The following is a 19,376-nucleotide window of genomic DNA, read 5'->3' as shown; positions in this document are numbered from 1 at the left end:
AGGCGCGGTGGCGGCGCGATGGCGGCCAAGCGCAAGGCCGAGGCGCTGATCCCGGCCGAGGAGAGCGACCAGCTGCTGATCCGGCCCCTGTGAGCGCGGGGCGCGGGGCGCGGGGCAGCGGCAGAGAGCGGAGGCTGGGGGTGTTTGTGCCAGCGCTCCCACAAGCCCTGCTTCTGGGACAGCTGCAAGATGCTGCTCCAGGCTTGTTCGGCCTAATTTGTTACTTAGGTGGACTTTAATTATGCGTGTCAATAGTTTGAGACTCGAGTGCTCAGTAAAAAAACAAAAGAGGCCAAAATAATTTCCTCAAACGGGTTGTTTTTATTTCTGCTGCGTTACGTAGAGCCTCGCTGCCTTTGGGATAAGTACAGCTGTTCAGGTGCTTCGGATAAATGAGCTTAAAAGGGCCGTGCAGTTGTTATTTCTACGCAGAAAAATAATCCCAGTAGAGGCATCCAGTGTAGTTACATCTGTGTGGTGTGGGTTGTTTCGGTACTCATGACTTTGCTATCCCTTTGCAGAGGTGCTGGCCAAGAAGTAGGAAGGTCATGCATCATTCTGGAGTTTAAAGGAAGAAAAATAATGGTAATTATTGCATGGATATGTTTGTATGCCCTCTTAATGTGCTACTTCAGATGACTGAAGTGATCTCAAATGTTGCAGGTTAAATTCAGCCTCTGCACTGAAGTCAGACACAGTGGAACATTTTGTAGCCTTCTGGAGCATGTATGATATTAGGCATCACAGAGCCTGTGCTGTAAAATAAAACCATATCCCCATAGAGAATGTATGAGCTTCCAACCCAAGCCATTCTGCTTGAAATCCAGTGTTAAAAGTAATGTTTAATGAAGAAAAAACTTTTTTTGTGTGATGCTAAAAGTTACCAATCACTAATAACTATGTCATAGACCAAGATGGAAGAGGGGTTTTCATACATTCTGCTAGAAGCTTTAACTTTCTTTCATTTTTCAGCTTGATTGTGGAATCCATCCTGGGCTGGAAGGAATGGATGCTCTTCCTTACATTGATTTGATAGATCCAGCTGAGATTGATCTTCTCCTCATTAGCCAGTAAGTGGCACCTAAAAGCACAGATACCTTGAGGTCATGGTCTGAGCTGTGTTCACTTGTAGATTATTAAGATAGGCTGAAAAATAGGTGTTATTTGGATGGTAGGGAAAAATTCTAGTTTCCAGGTTTTAGGATCTCAATTTAGAATTAGGGACTGAATATTAATGATGTTCATTCACTTTTGACATTACAGCTCTTTTCTGGGGTCACTCTGATCTCTGACTGTTTTACAGCCTGGCCTGCTTTAACACCATTGTGATAGCTCATGGAGTGAGTTTTCTACACAAAGAGTGCAGAAGAATTTTGGTTGTGTTTTTTGCTCTATTGGCTTTGAGTTGGAAAAGTTCGCGGAGATTTACCCAAGCTTTGAATGTGTTTTATGTATTGCTTACTGGCTGAGAGATAAGGAGACCATTTCTATCTATATTATGTAACCAGTAATGAAAAGCTCTCCATAAAATCCTGAGCTTTTGGGGTATGTGTTTGATCTACATGTATTTCAAAAGTAGTTTTTTAAGATGGGTCAAACTAGAGTGTGAACAAATAATTTAATTTTCAGAGATCATGTTTTATTCTGTAGTATGCAATATGCAAAATTAGGATTGTGGTGTTAGCTTTCATGTATCTTTGTGTAGTGTCCCTGGTTACTGTTCCTTTTCTCCCTCTAAATTTTTATGGAAATTACAAAAAGGTCATTTTAATACTATACATGTAACACCTTGGCAATTAATGGAGAATTTCCTGTATTAGTTTTACCTTTTCTTGGTTGTATTTCTAGTCACCTGTCTGCAGAACGTAGACCAGCACAGTTAAAAACAAGGTTGAAAATTCTGCTTCTGGATTTTCATGACACCATGTTAGTCCAGTAAAGTAGTGAATTACAGATATTGTATATTAGTGTTGTGTAATATGAATGTATTAATTGGATTTGTGTGTCTGTTTTAAGCTTCCATTTAGATCACTGTGGGGCTTTGCCATGGTTTTTACAGAAAACAAGTTTTAAGGGAAGGACATTTATGACTCATGCCACCAAAGCTATTTACAGATGGCTTCTTTCAGACTATGTTAAAGTCAGGTAAGCTAACCTGTGGGCTGTCTCTTCCTGAATTATTTCACCTATTATTTCCCTTTCCAATGGGAAACTTGAAGCTACCAAAAGTAGCTGGATGAACCTGGATGTTGTCTTAAGTAACAACATTACATATAATCAGATGAGAAGTAATGAATCATATTACTACTTCATGGATAGTTTGTAGTGAATTTTAAGCTTCTAAAGATACAATTCACTCTTCAGGACAAGGACAGATTAAATATACAAAGGGGGCTCTGTTGGGGTTTTTTTTGTGTCTTATATTTTTTGTTTTCATGTGTTTCATGCCTTGACATATTACTGCAATGGTCCTGAGCTTATCTCAACTGAGCTTCTTTTGAGCTTGGATCAGAAACTTGATGAACAGTCCTCTTTTAGCTTGTTTCTTCGGGGCTGGTAGGAAAAGCATGGATCCATGTGGTTTTTGAGGACTGTTAAAAGATAAGTTGCAGATCTCTGCACAGGACTGGGAACCTTTTGAGAAACACAGAGCAGATTCTTAAGTAAAAAGACTCTTCTAGAATGGTCTTTCAAACCAAAGATACTTTAACTGTCCTTAAGGAGCTACATTAGAGTAGCTGGACTTGATATCTAGCATAGGAGAGGTGGTGTTACTGAATGGAAATGGGTCAGTGGGGAATACCCAGGAAGTGTTTTTCCAGCAGTTCAGATGAGCTGATATTCAGCCATTTCACTTGTACCCAGCAACATCTCAGCGGATGACATGCTGTACACAGAAACAGACCTTGAAGAAAGCATGGACAAGATTGAGACCATCAACTTCCATGAAGTGAAAGAGGTGGCAGGAATCAAATTCTGGTGCTACCATGCAGGCCACGTTCTGGGAGCAGCCATGTTTATGATTGAAATAGCTGGTGTGAAGGTATTTGCTCTTTCTTAAAAGTTGAAATGAAGCCTGAGTACTAAATGTAGTCATTAATTATTATTGTCTCTTATGCCCTACCACTGTGGCTGGAGCTGTCCAATAGACTTGGACTCAGGTCAGGGTGAGAAGCCTTGGCTTAGGACATGCATTTTCTCATTGATTAAAACTGGTAAGTGACACAGATTAGGTAAAATGTTTGGATTGTATGGAAGTCTGAGACATGACACAGACTTGGAACCACTAAACATGTAGTTTCCCTTGCTGGGCTGATCAGAGGCAGGTGGTAGCTGAGGGATTGTGTGGAATTGCATTGTAGTAAAATCTGTGAACAGATGTTTGTTTCTGTAATTCTCATTTACGGCTCTGCCTGTCTCAAGTTCTTAAATGGCATTTGTCAATGTGTGTGAGTTACATTTTTCTCATAACACTCCTATGCTAAAGTACCTAAAGAAATAAGATTATTATCATTAATTTTAGGCACAGAGGGATTAAATAAATAATATAATCACAGGCAGAACTGTGCCAAAACCAGATACTTGAAACGCATCTCATGAATTGGAGTTCAGCAGGATAATCACTGTCCAAGAAAAGTTTTACACAGCCCTGAAGAGGGAAGAGAGAAGGTGGTTCTGAGGCTTGCTGCCCAGTAGGAGTTTGTTCGTGATTTATAAAGATTGTGAATTACATGATTTTTAACTTTTAAAAAATCCTAGAAATAGAACTGAGTTTACGATTATCACAGCAAAATTTAGATCTCTTAGTGTTTCTTTTTTGGTTTTTTTCCTGATTAAGGCATGATGAAGAAAATTTTCCTCTTGCTATGCATGACTCAAATAGATTGAGTTTTAATATCACTATTTTCATTAATTCCCTGTGATAGTAGGTTACCTGAAAGACCAGGTGTCTGCTGTCACTGACTGTATGTTATATATTACTCACATTTTCATCAATGGAATTATTGTTTAATCAAAAAAATGTCAGTTTTGAAATTATCAATTTGGGCGCGAGAGTTGCATTCCACCCCGCAGTTAAGAACCCATTAAAAATAAGTAACAATTAAAAGTTACTTCTTGGTGTATTGGGGAACATGATTCTTCCATTTGGAAAATCAATTAGATTACAGGATTTTTTTTTTAGTATCATAAAATATTACAAGAATTTCTTATAAATAATTTTATTGGATTGTATTTTCATTCTGGTATGTAAATGCAGTTTGATCTTTGATATACTTCTTCATAGGAGTTGCTATATTTTATGTTATGTCTATTTTTACTTCTTTAATAAGAGCTTAATAATTTTTTACCTGTTTTTGTTGGAATTATGTTACTTCTTGAAAAACCTTTACTATTGAAATTTAAATACTTGTAGTACTGTTGACCTAAAATTGTAAGCACTGCTCACAAAAGAAGAGTCTTATTTAAAGTACAGCTGACCTTTTTATCAAAAATTCATTAAAACCATCTTTGCACAGCCTTGTAAAGGCTGCTGACTGGTAGAACCTATAACCAGAGCACCTGCTTCTCTTTGTCTCCAACAGCTGTTATATACAGGTGATTTCTCAAGGCAGGAAGATAGACACCTGATGGCAGCTGAGATTCCCAATATTAAACCTGACATTCTTATAATTGTAAGTTTTGCAAAATTATTTCTTTCTGTTAGTGATTAATTATGGATTAGGGATAAGACTTGACTAAGGCCAAAACAGAATGACAAAGACGGTGGAGATTTAGTGGTAGTGATTTGTGTTAAATATCCAAAATACGTGGGTGTTCAGAACTCAGACATTGCTTCCCATTGGATTGAAAAGTGTAATTATAATTTTATAATTCTTCTGATGAAGCTCCTTCAGGCTCTATACAGACCTTTCTGAGATGGGAGATTTATTAGATTTCAGCTTGCGTTACACCAACCCAAATTTAACCAGATGTCTCTTTTAGTAGATCCTAAGCTACTTCCAGATATGTTAAGAGTTTGTCCTTGGTGGAGGTGCCCTGAGTGTTATTCCATATTTTTGTTTTTTCTGAGTGAAATTATTTTATTCTGAGTCCACGTTTGGAAAATAGAAGCTTAAGGGAAACTTTATAAGTAGCAGTTTTAGCTGGAAGCAACACTGAGAACTTTTAAATTATTTTGTTCACTGTGTCCTTTCTAGCTGATCTCTGTAACTGATAATCTAATTTTAAGTCACATCAAAATCTTGTGTTTTGTGTAATTTTTGTATTTTTAGTCTGGGGTTAAACCGTGGCACATGTACCACTATGGGCCCTGTCAGTGTGATCATCAAAGTTCTGGCAGCATTTCTAGTTAGGAAAATAAATGTGTTAAATTTGAAACCTCTCAAAAGAAGCATTGAAATTAATAGCTCTAATTTCTTTAGTGCCAACAGGGTCTGTCTGTCTAAATTGCTTGGAGGGATTTGGGAGCAGGGAAGTTTTGGTTATTTGCCTTGGCAGGGTTGTTTTGGAAACCTGGGGAAACTTTTCCCACTCTTTGACATTTCTCCTTCCTCTCCCCACCATGTCAACACCAGTATGTTTATCTGCTTTTTTTTGTTGGGTTCAGAGAAGATCAGGAATTACTGTGTCAGCCCTTTCAGTGCTCTGTCTCTCCATTTGCAGGAATCCACATATGGCACTCACATTCACGAGAAGAGGGAGGAGCGGGAGGCGAGGTTCTGCAACACCGTTCACGACATCGTGAACAGAGGGGGCCGAGGGCTCATCCCTGTGTTTGCCCTGGGTCGAGCTCAAGAGCTGCTCCTAATCTTAGGTGTGTACCTTCCCAGCTGCTCTTAATGGAAAGGCACAGAAAGGGATTTAGAATGTTTTCAGCTATCATAATTCCTCGAACAACTCTTCAGCCATTTCGCAGTGTGTTATTTACCTGATAATTTAATATATAATGCAAAAGGTCCAGTAAACCAACCAGCAGTTCTGCTTTGTGAAGTAGGATGGGAGACCTAGAAAGGAGGAGTGGTAATATGTTCTTGGCTTTTGAATCTTTTTGAATCAGGATGTCAGCAAATAGGGACAATTATTACAAATAGAAAAATAACAACAGGAAACAACAACGACTGTTTTACTTAAACTGTACTGCTAAAAAAGGGGTGTATTTTCTTCCAAAGTTCTGCTATTTTTGCACTTTAATTTGCAAACCTATATGAAGAACTCTTTATAGGAAAAGCTTAGAAGACCATAGAAGACACTTCCAACACTTCTGAAGTCCTAATAATAATGAAAAGTAAATTAGGCTTTTGAACAAAAGTGAGTGAGAATTGCCCATGAACATAACAAGCTACTTCACATAAAGTATATAGTAGTTGTTACAAGGTACTTCAAAAAAAATAGCTTTTAAGTAAATTATTTCCAGGCCTCTTTCCTTCCTTTCAGCACATTTAATTTGTATTATGTTACATGATTTTTCTCACTAGTCTTTCTGCTTGTTCAAAGGCTGGCAAGATCAAAAGAAAATATCTCAAGCTTAAAATGCATAAATTTAGGAGTGTTGAATATGAAGTGTTCCCTAAACTACTTGAAATTTTTCTCACTTTTCATTTCAGTTTAGCTCAGTATTAGAAACTAGTTTGTTTTTAAAATGTTGTACTAGTCTATTCAAATGTTAACAAGAAACTCAGATGTAGGTGTGGAGTAGTATTTGATGTTGTAAAATTATTTACTACTTACCATTGATTGCAAGGGGTTTTTTTAATTTATAGAGAACATGAAAACTGAACATTTTCAACCTTATGTGGCCATTAGGTTGTAATTTGTTTGCCTCTCATTGCTGTGTGTAGATATTAGAGTGAATTTCTAAAGATAAGCTTGAAAATATATCTAGGAAAGCTAGACATGCAATTGGATGCTTAATTAGGTAGAAAATGCAATTGCATCTCACACGCCTATGCAGTTGAGCCTGCAGGCTTCTGTGTTTATTTTTCTTCTTTCTGTAGCTGTGTGACAAAAATAAAATACTGTGTTATGGTGTAGACAGTTATGATGATTAATTCAGTTTGTTACTGGTTATCTTTCACTGGCTGTTTCCACCTTACCCCTGAGCTTATTAAGGTAGCCATGGCAGTGAGCCTCTCTGAAATGTTGTGAGAAGCTTTGCCTGCAAATCAGAAATGTTAGGTAAAAGCACATGGTAATGTCATTGTAAATGCACAAATAGAGCCAAAAGAATGTACCTCTATTTTTGAATGATTATGCCTCAATTGTGCAACATGGATATCTTTCAGGCTAGCAGAAATGTATCCAAAATGGAAAATGGATAAGTTACACTTGTACTGCTGCATTCAAATCTCTTCTTTGTGTTTAGGAAAGGTCATGGCTGCTGTCATCAATGATAAAATAAGTTGGGGTTAATGGAGGCTCTTTCCGTGGATTTGTTCCAGTTGGGCTTGTAAAATATAACTGTTGGTGCTATGCAGAAAGCCAGGCTCGATAATTGAGTGGTTCCTTCTCACCTTGAACTCCATGGATTTATCTTACAGAATGTTCATACAGTGAATTCTCACAAACAAATCTGTGTGCAGATGTCCCTGGCTCTTAGATGTACAATTAACATTTGACAGGGACATTTTAACTTTATTGTGGAGGTGTACTGTTGTCATCAATGTAGAGTTACTGCAGTGTAGTATCACGTGTACTTTAAATCTTGTTGCTGAAGATGGTTGAAATTTGATTGAAATTTGACCTGCCAAAAGGATCTGAAGTTCACCTTTGTCATGTTTGTTTGCCTGTTTGTTTGTACTGGTTGTATATAGTTCTAGCTGATGACTGTTTTAGAAAACCAGGAGAAAGCAAAGAGGCTATGATGGTGATCTTCTGTACTAAAAATGAAAAAGCCCACTGGTAAATCTGTTTTACAAGAATTACTAATGTTTCTGAGGAGCACACACTTTATAAATAATCCTGTGGATAGAATTTTGTGTTTTGTTGTTTGGTGGCTGGGTTTTTTTTGTCTTGTTCTTTTTTATTATTTTGTTTGTTTTTGTTTTTAGATGAATACTGGCAGAATCATCCTGAACTCCATGATATCCCCATATACTATGCCTCCTCTTTGGCAAAGAAATGTATGGCAGTTTATCAGACATACGTCAATGCCATGAATGACAAAATCCGCAAGCAAATTAACATCAACAATCCTTTTGTTTTCAAGCACATTAGTAATCTGAAGGTAAGTTTGAGATTCTTACAAAAAGATTAACATGGCTGAAGAGTTAATATTTGCTTAATAGTTTGCATGTTTAATATCCTGATATCACAGAATATTCTGAGTTAGAAGGGATACACAAGGATCATGGAGTCCAACTCTGACATGAGTGGCCCCTCCAGGGATTGAATCCACAACCTTGGTGTGTTTTTAGCATCATGCTCTAACCAGCTGAGCCAATCAATATCCTTAATATCCTAATAGATTGATTAGGTCCAGGTTTATATGTGAGTTACCTGCTGTCCCAGTGCTTAGAGGGCTGTTTGAGGGAAGCTTAGGCCCCAACATTTTTTCCACTCTAGATCCCTGTACTTGCAGTTTACTTCTTGTGGGTATCAGATTAATTTTCCTGCAAAAGGCACTTTTTGTGAGGATGGGGTATAGTCTGTGAACACAGGGCCCGTGCAGCTGGGCTATCCTTTAAGTGAGATGTGATAACTGATATTCTTACTGTGTCTTTCTAGAGTATGGATCACTTTGATGACATTGGCCCGAGTGTTGTGATGGCTTCCCCGGGTATGATGCAGAGTGGCTTATCCAGAGAGTTGTTTGAGAGCTGGTGCACAGATAAGAGAAATGGAGTCATTATTGCAGGCTACTGTGTTGAAGGAACTCTTGCTAAGGTGAGTTGCTGATGTACCACAACCTCCTAATTACAGGTAGCATTCATGTTAGGTTTTAAAAGAATTGGTCAATAAGAAGTGCCCTTATTTGATTTACTGAGATTGTTGTTGGGTATGTATGAGTACGTAGTCAAAACTGGTTGCTTTTGGCTGATACTAATGAAAAGTACAGAAAATTTGCATTTGGTCATTTTCAGTGATGTTATATAGAATAATCTTTTCTAGAGGCAGTTATCTTGTAAAGAAAAAGAATGATTGATACTTTAGACCTCTTCACTGTTTAATTTTTCAAGAAGGTAGCCCTAATCCTAATTCTAGAGAAGTTGCAAGTCTAACAGTATTTATATGTCAGAGACCAGACTACCTTGTGCACCTTGTGCCATTGACCATCTGTAGGGAATGAAATCCCTCCAAATTCCAGCAGCTAAGGGCAACTACAGCATAATTTTGCCTTTAGAGATATAAATCACACACTTGTTACTGTTTTGATACAAGTTAGAGAGATTTATTTGGAAGAAGGATGAGCCTCCACATCTGCTAGGGATGCACAAGATGAAATGGTGTGTGTTGGGCATGTGTTTTTCATGTGTCAGTGTGTGTTCTGGGCAATTTGAGAGATTTTTTTTCACTGCTTCACATTTAACATGGTTGCCGCTATTATTTCATGGATTTTTGAAATGTAAAGTATTAGTTATACGGTGTCTATAAGAGTCTTTACTTTTTTTAATTAAAGTGCTTTTTCTTTTCTAGCACATCATGTCTGAACCTGAAGAGATCACAACTATGTCAGGGCAAAAACTCCCACTGAAGATGTCTGTGGATTACATTTCTTTTTCTGCTCACACAGATTATCAACAAACTAGTGAATTTATCCGGGCCCTGAAACCTCCACATGTGGTCAGTATCCATGCTGCCCATTTCTCCAGAGTGAGATTCCAGACCAGCTCACAGCCTTGAGTCAAGGCAGGGACTGGTGTCTAGCAGTAGCCAGCATCCCTGTGCTTTGAATAATTACAGGTGGAGGTTTTAATCATTTTTTGTCAAGTTATCTTAGCAAAGTAAAAATCACAACTTCTTGAGTATGTGCATGTGGGATCCCTGGGGATGACTTTCCATACAATAGTGTAAACCATAATCTGTTTCAGCAGTGTTTGGAGCAAGTAAGATGTAGTATGGGGCAATGTTAAGCTGGGGATGCTGGTATTGGAATAATTCACTGGAATTGGCCCTGAAATAAATAAGAAAACATTGATTGAAGGTATGTGCAGACAACAGAAGACAAAGGCAGCACATGGAAGGAGAAACATGAGCAAATCATAGGATGAAGAAGGTGTGAAGGACCAGAATGTGAAAATGGAGGCTAGGATTAGAAACAGGTGGTAAAACAGTGTGCAAGCGCAGATAAGAAAGAAAAAAACATCACAGAAGAGAATTAACTTGGCAAAGAAAATTGTGAAGTGTGAAGCATCCTCTTTGAATTGCATGTTTATTATATCTACACACAAAAATACAAAGCTAATTGACTTCTGTTGAACTTAAATTAGTACTTCCCTTTCATAATACAACAATATATTCATGTTTGAAAACTTAAATGGGACCTCTGTAATGCACTCTGCTTCGAAGCATGGATTTTTCAACTCATACTCAAGGCTGTGAAATCCCACCTTTCAAATAATGCAGAGAATTTGCAGGCACAGAACTGTAATTAAGCTCATGTTTCCTATGCTGTGACCTCATGGAATTGCATTTTTATAAAGATGAGATAGAATATAGCAGTTTTCTTGGATAGTTTGCTTACTAAACGTGTCTGTTTGGACAAATAATTTCTGCTAAAAGGAAAACTGTCCTTTCTAGATTTTAGTTCATGGTGAGCAGAATGAAATGGCCAGATTGAAAGCAGCATTGATACGGGAGTATGAGGATAATGATGAAGTTCATATAGAAGTTCATAATCCTAGGAATACTGAAGCTGTGACATTAAACTTCAGAGGAGAAAAACTTGCCAAGGTATGAAATCAGTGTTTTCTTATATGTAGAACAGTATTTTCTTCTGGTATAAAAGCTGCATGTTACCTTTGTAGCCTCTCTTTTAAATTTACATATTTTCCAGGGTCTCAAAGGATGTGACTATTTTGTGTTTAGTTGTATTTGGGGTTTGGTTCAGGTGTTTTTATTTTGAGGTTGTTTTTTCGTTGTTTTGGGGTTTTTTGGTTCTTCACTCTTGCAAACTTTTCTTGTATTATGTCTCAGAGAGTTTCTAGGTTATTCTGATGTTCTTTTGTTTTCAGAGCTAATTTTATACTCTGATTTTTCAGAGAGAACCATATTTCATCTCCATAATTACTTGAAGCTGTGAATGCTTCAGATTGCCTTGTTGCACTATATGTATTTTTTCTCTCCAGGTGATGGGATCTTTAGCAGATAAGAAACCAGAGCAGGGACAGAGAATTTCTGGAATCCTAGTTAAAAGAAATTTTAACTATCACATCCTTTCTCCATGTGACCTCTCCAGTAAGTACAGACAGTGATGTGATCAGTGGGTAATTGAAATGTACTGTGTCATTAAAACACTTATAATTCTGGGTTTCTTTTCCACAGTTTTGTGTTTCATCAGCAATTAGTGAACTTCTTAGTTTTATTTCTTATTTGCCACAAGTTCCAAAGTATTGTAGTGAGACAAAACACATTTAACTCATTATTCACTCAAATTAAAAATCTTTCCTTTCTCTAACAGAAAAGAAGCCAAGTTCCATTTCCCTTCTGGTTACTTAAAACCTTTTCATCTGAAAGAATATGCATAAAGCATTCCAGGGATAACCAAAAAAACACCTCAATCAATAGTCCTACCATTTTCTAAAATGTCATTAGTTTTTAGTGTAAAAAGCTACAGAACAGAGAAAATATTTACATAATCCTCCTATGTTTTTTATTACTCAGGGAATTGATCTATTCTCAGAATAGAGGAGGAATTAAATCTAAGGTCAGAAGAGCCTGGGGGAAAGCAGTTCTGCTGCCCTAGTTCATTGTTTGTCTCTAATAGGGAGGATAATAAAACAAGCTGGTTTCCTAACCACAAATATATTACTTATCTTATAACAGGTGTCCTGCCTTCCTCTTTATAAATTGCCCTTTTCAGCCCCCTTGTCTTAAATGTATCAATGCTATTGTTTGTCTATAATAGCAATTCTGTTTATTAGAAAATAAATCCAGAGGGCCAATTTTTAACATGCACTTTTTAAAACGGTTTCAGATTACACGGACTTGGCGATGAGCACGGTGACGCAGACACAAGCCATTCCCTACACGGGCCCTTTCAATCTGCTTTGTTACCAGCTGCAGAAACTCACCGGTGAGTGCCTGGGAGGACACGGCCCTGAGTTACACTGGCCAGCCTTTAAAACAACCTCCAGTATTCAGAGGTCTTCTGAGTGGAGATTCCTTTGTATTTTACAGCTTTCATTAGAGTATGCAGCTTCTGCCAGATCCAGTTCATGAGTGTGACACAGCTTTGGGGGGGATACTACTGCATTCATATTACAAAGTGATGAGCATATAGCAGTATAGATCATAGGCTGATTTCTGTCTCTCTCAGCCCCCAGAGTGAGTGCTCTGGCCATTCTGATGGAAACTTTATTAATTGATCGTGTACCTCGAGCCCCAAATGGAATGGCTAATGCCATCCAATTAATCAAAACAAGAGCTCTGCTCCCCTTTGGGACAGACAGCCTCGTCTGTGCCTCCCCAAGAGGCATGAATTGGCTTTTCCTGGATGAGAAGCCATTGAAACCTGATACTGGGATGATCCCCTGTGCCTTTCTCTGGCTTTCTCAAGGGTTAGGGGCAGCTCCTATCCTAGGTACGCATACCTTGCAGATTCCTTTCCCAGATTTAAAGCTCAGAATTTTTTTAATTCTCTAGTGTCAGAATCTAATTCATGTCACTAGTGAAGAGAACACCTATATTCAGTTGAGGTTCAGGTCTCATAACCCAAGTGCTAGCAGGCACACAAGGGCTTTTCATTTAAGCTCTGTGCCTATGTGAGCAATGGGTTATCCTTTAAGGGGTAAGAGCTGGTTTCTTCTGCAAATGGAGCAGAATTAACTAAATTCCTCATGTGTTTTCTTTTTTGTTGGTGTACTCAGTGTACTAAGGTAGTCAAATAAAAGAATTCAAACCAAGTAAAGTGGCCAATATTATCTATTAAAAAAACCCCAAACAATCCAGAACAAAGAAAATAATATTGTCAGGTAAGGGAAGAAAGTATGGGATTCCATTTTGTGAGCTACTCTGAGCAGTTGTGGTAACAGACAGCCTCTCCTATTCTTAAACTGACTTATTTTCTTATGTGAATAAAGTTATTCTTGCTTTCAGTATAATTTCCTTATTGCTAACCATTTGTTGTCACTTCTTAGGTGATGTAGAAGAAATAGAAATCCAACAAAAACCAGCCCTGAAGGTTTTCAAAAATATTACTGTGATCCAGGAACCAGGCATGGTAGTTCTTGAGGTGAGCATTGGTGAGGGAGAAAGAAGTATTTTGTTCTTCAAACAATACCATAGAGATGCAATGCAGAAGTCAATGTTTTAAGGAGCTTTCTGTTATATGACAAGTAGAGCAAAGGCTAGAGCAAAGTTCCCCTTAAGCTGTGGTCCTGTGTGGATGTGTTTTGTTTGATTTAGCCAGTGCCAGTTAGGTTTTTTGCTGTATCTCATGAGTATAATGGCATATTTGGTGCCCTTTTTTTATTTGGCAGATAGGAACACCATTTAATGTTATTTCCAATTACTTTCTCCCCCAAAGAGTTACGGTAATTGTTTTGTAAATGTATTCAGAAATATTCAAAAGCTTGAATTTTTCATGGGAAGTTACTGGAGTACACCCAGTTAAAAGTAGTTAATAATTTGGTGTGAAATATATGACAGTCATTTGAAGCTGCAATTCAGAGGAAAGCAAAAAGGAGAATGCAATTAATGTTATATTGTCTTTATGCTGCATTATTCACTCAGTCTAAATAATGAATTTTTTTTTTTTTTGTCTTCTAGTGGGTGGCAAATCCTGCTAATGATATGTATGCAGACACTGTAACAACAGTGATACTGGAAGTTCAGTCAAATCCCAAAATACAGAAAGGTATAAGTTTAGTGTATTCTTATTTAACTGAGGCATTTCTTTTTGTTGTTTGTTTTTTTACATCAAGCTTAGAGGGAAATAATGCCTTCCAATCCCCATATTGTCTTTCCTTGCCTTATGTAACTTACTAGGGAGTAAAATTTCCTACTTAAAAACGAAAATTACAGGTTGTTCTTCATTATTTGCGATATGTTCATTTGTTGAAACTTTCTCTTACATGGCAACTGATAACTGACTGGAAAACATGGCCTTATTTAAAATAAACTTTGTACAAAAAACCTAAAGTGATTAAGTTTTGTATGGCCCAATCCAGGTTTTTTTTTTTATTCTAGGATTCTAAATGGACAGATGTTTTCACTGGATTACCCCTCTTGTCTTTTTATTATATATTTTAATAATTTTGTATAATAGCAGTCAGTGTTCCTTAGGGGTTTAGTCTCATACCTGACTCAACACATTTGTTAAAAATCCTTTCACCTGAGTTTATAAAGTCCCATAACAGTTCTAACTCTGGGGGTAAAGATTCTCCAGTCACCTTGACCCGAACAAATTCAGAGTGTAATGTTGTGACCTTGGTTGTGATAATTTTCACTATATAAGTTCTTCTGGCCATGTCCTCATGTTCTACTCTCTGAGACTAGCCAAAAATAGAAATTTTATTTTTGAATGATACTTTGACCACCTCTTTTTTTTTTCTTTTTTTTATACAGATGGAAAAAACTGTTTTGCTGTTTTGCTAATGTTTTTTATTTCGTATTGTAATATCTGTTTTACCCTGTTTTTTCATAGTCCACACTTTCTCTGTATGATTTGTTAGTGACAGTATCTAGATTCTCCACCCTTCACCACCCTGAAATGAATTCTTTGTATTTTTATGGGCTTTTAGCATTATCTCCCATGTTGTTTTATGGTGTTGATTTTGTCTGCTAATCTCAGGTGTGGCTTCTTTCAGGATTTTTTTGTTCTTATTTGGAGCAAAAACATTCAAAATAATTCTTGCAATTGTGTATTTTAGGGTATGTACACAGGATCAAAAGAGATCAAATTAAAATATCTTCAGTTATTGTTGCTTAGCTGACCATGTGCCTGTGTTTGCCTCATTTCCAGGATAATATTATATCTTGCTTAGTACATTCAGTTACTGCATCTTATGTGAGCAATAGTAAATTTCAATATATTTATTTAGGCTTTTTTATTATTACTAAGATTTAAGCTTGGTCACTTGCAGTTGTAAAGTTTTTCAAAGAATTATGCAGCAACTTACTAGCAATGAGTTCTGAATTATTCAGCTGCTTTAGAAGTATTGGAAACCAGTTTTTCAAAAGACTTAAAGTTTTTTGTGTCCATCAATGAAAAGTTAGCAATTTTCACAACTGCCCTTACCTACAGACTTCTGACTCTTTAACAATCAAATACTTAAATAATTATGTTCAAAATAAAATTACTTGGTTTACACTACCTCTTAATTTTGAAACCAGGTCTGAAAAAAAAGCACTGTTTTTATTTCAACTTCTCTATGCTGAAATATATTCCAGGAATGTCTGTGCTTGTTACTGCTGCTCACATTCAGTATAAAATAAAACTAAACTGTCCAGTTTTATTATTTTTTATTTTCATTCTCCCAGCCTCCATGATGTGGGAGTTTAATGTAATAAGAGAAAATGGAGGTATTACAAACAACTGTAGATTATTTTCTCTATTTAAAGTAAAGGATATGTGAGATGTAATGGGTGTTAAGAATAAACAGAAGTAAAAAGAAGGTGGATTGTGATTTTTTTTACTTTAAAATATTATAAGTACAGGAATATATAATGGAAATGCATGATTTCCTTGGCTGTCTTTTTTTAAATAAATTGTTTAAACGTACATATCTTTTATTTATTTTTTGGAGTGTTTTTCAGGAAAGGCAGTTTGTAAATGGCATCTATCAATTAGCCATTTTCCCTCCCAGTAAATGCCTGTGAAAGTAAATTCTTTTTTTTCTTTTCAGCTGCAGTAAATAAGATTTCCAAAAAAATAGATATGGATGTATATAGGAAGAGAATGGAGATCATGCTTCAGTAAGTTGGTATATATTTTTCTAAAGGAAAATGACTAATGTTGACCATGTAAATAGAACAGTCTTAGTATAAAAGGGTTTAAAGATAGTTATGTAAAAATACTTCATGCAAATTTATTTCAGTCTAATTTCTGTGAAGGCTAGGAACTAAGCAAAGAAAGAGGGACAGTAAAAAGTTCTCAGAACCATTAAAATTTTGAATACAGGGCCCAGTTCTGTCTTCCAGAAGCAGATTTTTAAGTTGTCCCAAAAGTTATGCTACAAATCGTTTACAAAAACAACTTTGGATCACATATCTTTTAAAACTTGCTCTGATGTGTTCTGTTACTTGTGTAGAAATCTTGCCTCTTTTGAAATCAAAGGAATCCTTCCCTTTGTTTATGACGAGATTATTTTGGTAAAATTTTACTGTTATTTGATACCCACTCTGATAATAAGGATTTAGATTTTTAATTACATCGGAGTGAGTTAAATAATTGTTCCTGAAAGGTGATACTCACCTGACGAAGTGACCTCAGGGTCAATAGAAAAACCTAAATTTGCTGTTTGGCCACACCTTACACTCCCGTGTCTTTGCTTTAGGGATATGTTTGGAGAGGACTGTGTGAGTTCCAAAGATGACTCCGTGCTGTGCATCACCGTGGATGGAAAGACTGCCAACATTTCCCTGGACACTCGGGTATGTAAAGCAAAGTACTTCTGTGTGTGCTGTGTTCAGCAGTCTCCTGTCTGGCACACAGTGCTCCTACACTGTCATGTACTCACTTGCTAAGGAAATGTACTTGGTATCAAAACAGAGAGCATTCTTAACTAAAAAATGCCAGCAATGTTTATGCAACAAATGCAGTACATTTGGAAAAAAAACCCAGTATTTTTCAGCAGCTCAGTTGTATGACAAAAATGAATAAAGCATTGTAGTTAACATTTTTTAAATGCTTGTAAAGCATGGCTCTGGTCTGAATAATTGAACAGTTACAGGGTAGGAATGTTGTTAATATTTTTTTTGTCATCTTTACCTCCTTTTGGAGCTAACTGAAATACACACAAAAATAAATATTTTATTAAATTACTATCTTACAGAATTGGATTTCATGCATGTTAGAAGGATGCTTTAAGAAGCCATCATACCTACTATTTTGAAAAATTTAAAACTGGAAAGAATGGTTAAAGCCATGTCCTTCATGTTCTTAAGCATTTTAATATGTTGACTTTGTCATTACTAATAACATATTAAACATAGCTTATATATTGCCTCTGTTCATAGCAATAATGTAATATAAATTCATTCTACAGAGCACATCTCACATGCTTTCTTTAAGGGGTCACAACAAATGTTTTGTGTTCTACAAACCCAGAAGAAAAGGTTAGCCCGTGCCAAAAATTTGTTACCTATTGAAACAAAACAAATGAATGTTAATTACCTTAATAGTAACAGTGGTTAACACACAACTTGTGCCATCTTTTTTCAATTCTTTAATAAGAAATCCTACATTTCAGTTTGTACATAGTATAGAAAAATAAAGGACTGGTGAAAGAACTCTTGAAATAAAGCAGAAAGTAACTAGACTGGAAAAGGATGCATACTGCTTAATCAAGAATTCTGATTTAATTTTTATAATACCTTATTATTGGTAAAAGGCTTGTATACAGACAGAAACCCCAGTGGCAGTTCAGTTACAACAGGGTGTATCTTTGCAGTACTTACTGTACAGTCTGTGTTAGCAATGGCAAGCTTGTGCCATTGTGAACCAGATTTTACAAGGCAGATCTGCCCTTCTTTACATGTGTATATATCTTATAAAACCTTACTTGCTTTAAAATAAAAAGCTGTTTAGCATAGATCTGACTGGTGGGACACACGGAATTTTTTTTTCCATGTTAACACAGTGCTCTTACAGTTAACATGATTTTAATAACATTTCTAGATAATATTAAATGTATTTTTGCTGTTTTAAGTGCCTTTCCCCCCCTCACCCCAAGCCTTTATGGATGGAAAAATCAGAAGAGTAACAAGTTATTACTGAATTAAAGGAGGTATAGTCTTAGACTCTAGAAAGGCCACAGGACCAAGAACAGTATTATTACTCCAATGCTGCCCTTTGTTTCTGAGGTATAGCAGTCAGGAATGTAGACCAAGTTTCATGTTTGGGGTGGGCATCTTTCTCTAGGAAAATTTGTTTTAGTAAAAAATAAATTTATTTTGGTTATTCTTGTGTAAATGTCATAATGTGTGTGGGAACATCAGTGTGGTGCCTCTACTTCTAGTGACTGCATGTGTTTTGCAGTGTTAACCTAATACAGTATGAGTGAATATACAGATAAAGCGAAATCTCCAGGAACTTAATCTTTTGTGATTTTTAATTACATTTGATTTCAAATCAAATGTAATCCACAAAATTGAGTGCATTTTACATAGCAGTTTTGAGCATAAGACTCAAAATTAAGCTTCTTGCTCCTCAGCAGGACTTGCTTAGCTCTTCTCTGAACTCCTCTATGTGCTGGCAGACCACTGAAAAATATACACTGTTGCTCTTGATAATTTCCATGACTACTTTTTCGTTTCCCCTCGGGAGCATTCTTTGTGTGCTGGCAGGCAGCACGAAGTGCCTGTTGTTGTAACATCCTTCTCTCTCTGTTCCAGACAGTTGACTGCGAGCCAGGAAGTGAAGATGACGAATCCCTTCGTGAAATGGTGGAACTGGCAGCACAGAGGCTTTATGATGCCCTCAGCCCTGTGTACTGACCTCTGTAGATACTTAGGATACCTAAAAAAATCTTCTAAATTTTCAATTTACTTGAGTTATTTTTTACAAGTAAATAGATTTTTTTCTTGAATAAGTCAAAGGTTTGAATTCTGTGAATGCGAAAGTGACGAGTTATTTCACATAATAGATCAGCAACCTTGTAACAACTGTATTTGTGTTTATAGATGCAGTTAAATCAGGCAAAGTGTGCATATGTTCTGTTACATGCACATACAAGAAATAATTCTTAACCTGATACAGAATTACAAAGGTTAAATGGAGTTTTGTATTTTTGAATATTAAAACCACTTGGAGGATAAATTTGATATATTGAGTTTGCATATGTATAATTTGGTTCCTGTTGAGAAAGTGATTGCCTGCTTGTTTGTCTCTATTTGAAATCAAAAGGGTCTTGAACACAACTGAAAATGGAATGCATGTTTGCATGGTGGGGTTAGTTGGAGCTTTAAAACTCTGCCTGCAGGTATGCCACTAACTGGACTATAAGAACACCACACCTGCAGGAGACGTGGGTGCTTATGGCGTGTGACAGCCTCGT

The 19,376-nt window shown here is 36.6% G+C and overlaps 1 protein-coding gene across 1 annotated transcript; it reads left to right on the top strand.

Moving 5' to 3' along the window:
• Positions 1 to 19,143, top strand: CPSF3 (cleavage and polyadenylation specific factor 3). The gene is made up of 18 exons (XM_077782424.2): positions 1 to 89; positions 522 to 585; positions 973 to 1,070; positions 2,017 to 2,145; positions 2,866 to 3,043; positions 4,584 to 4,673; positions 5,665 to 5,815; positions 8,049 to 8,224; positions 8,725 to 8,883; positions 9,634 to 9,780; positions 10,738 to 10,890; positions 11,286 to 11,394; positions 12,134 to 12,232; positions 13,296 to 13,390; positions 13,927 to 14,014; positions 16,005 to 16,074; positions 16,656 to 16,752; positions 18,715 to 19,143. The coding sequence occupies exons 1-18, from the start codon at positions 19 to 21 to the stop codon at positions 18,814 to 18,816; spliced, it is 2,076 nt and encodes a 691-aa protein (XP_077638550.1). The 5' UTR covers positions 1 to 18; the 3' UTR covers positions 18,817 to 19,143.
• The last annotated feature ends 233 nt before the right edge of the window (positions 19,144 to 19,376 follow it).

Source organism: Lonchura striata, chromosome 3, assembly GCF_050655825.1.
Source record: "Lonchura striata isolate lonStrDom1 chromosome 3, ASM5065582v1, whole genome shotgun sequence".
Classification (NCBI taxonomy): Eukaryota; Metazoa; Chordata; class Aves; order Passeriformes; family Estrildidae; genus Lonchura; species Lonchura striata.
This window is presented reverse-complemented; position numbering and strand designations above follow the sequence as displayed.

Bases quoted from the DNA above. Each gene is read 5' to 3' on its own strand.
- CPSF3 (XM_077782424.2), top strand. From the start codon at position 19: ATGGCGGCCAAGCGCAAGGCCGAGGCGCTGATCCCGGCCGAGGAGAGC. The intron at 12,233-13,295 runs GTGAGTGCCTGG...GTCACTTCTTAG, and splicing joins CCAGCTGCAGAAACTCACCG to GTGATGTAGAAGAAATAGAA. The intron at 16,075-16,655 runs GTAAGTTGGTAT...TCTTTGCTTTAG, and splicing joins AGAATGGAGATCATGCTTCA to GGATATGTTTGGAGAGGACT.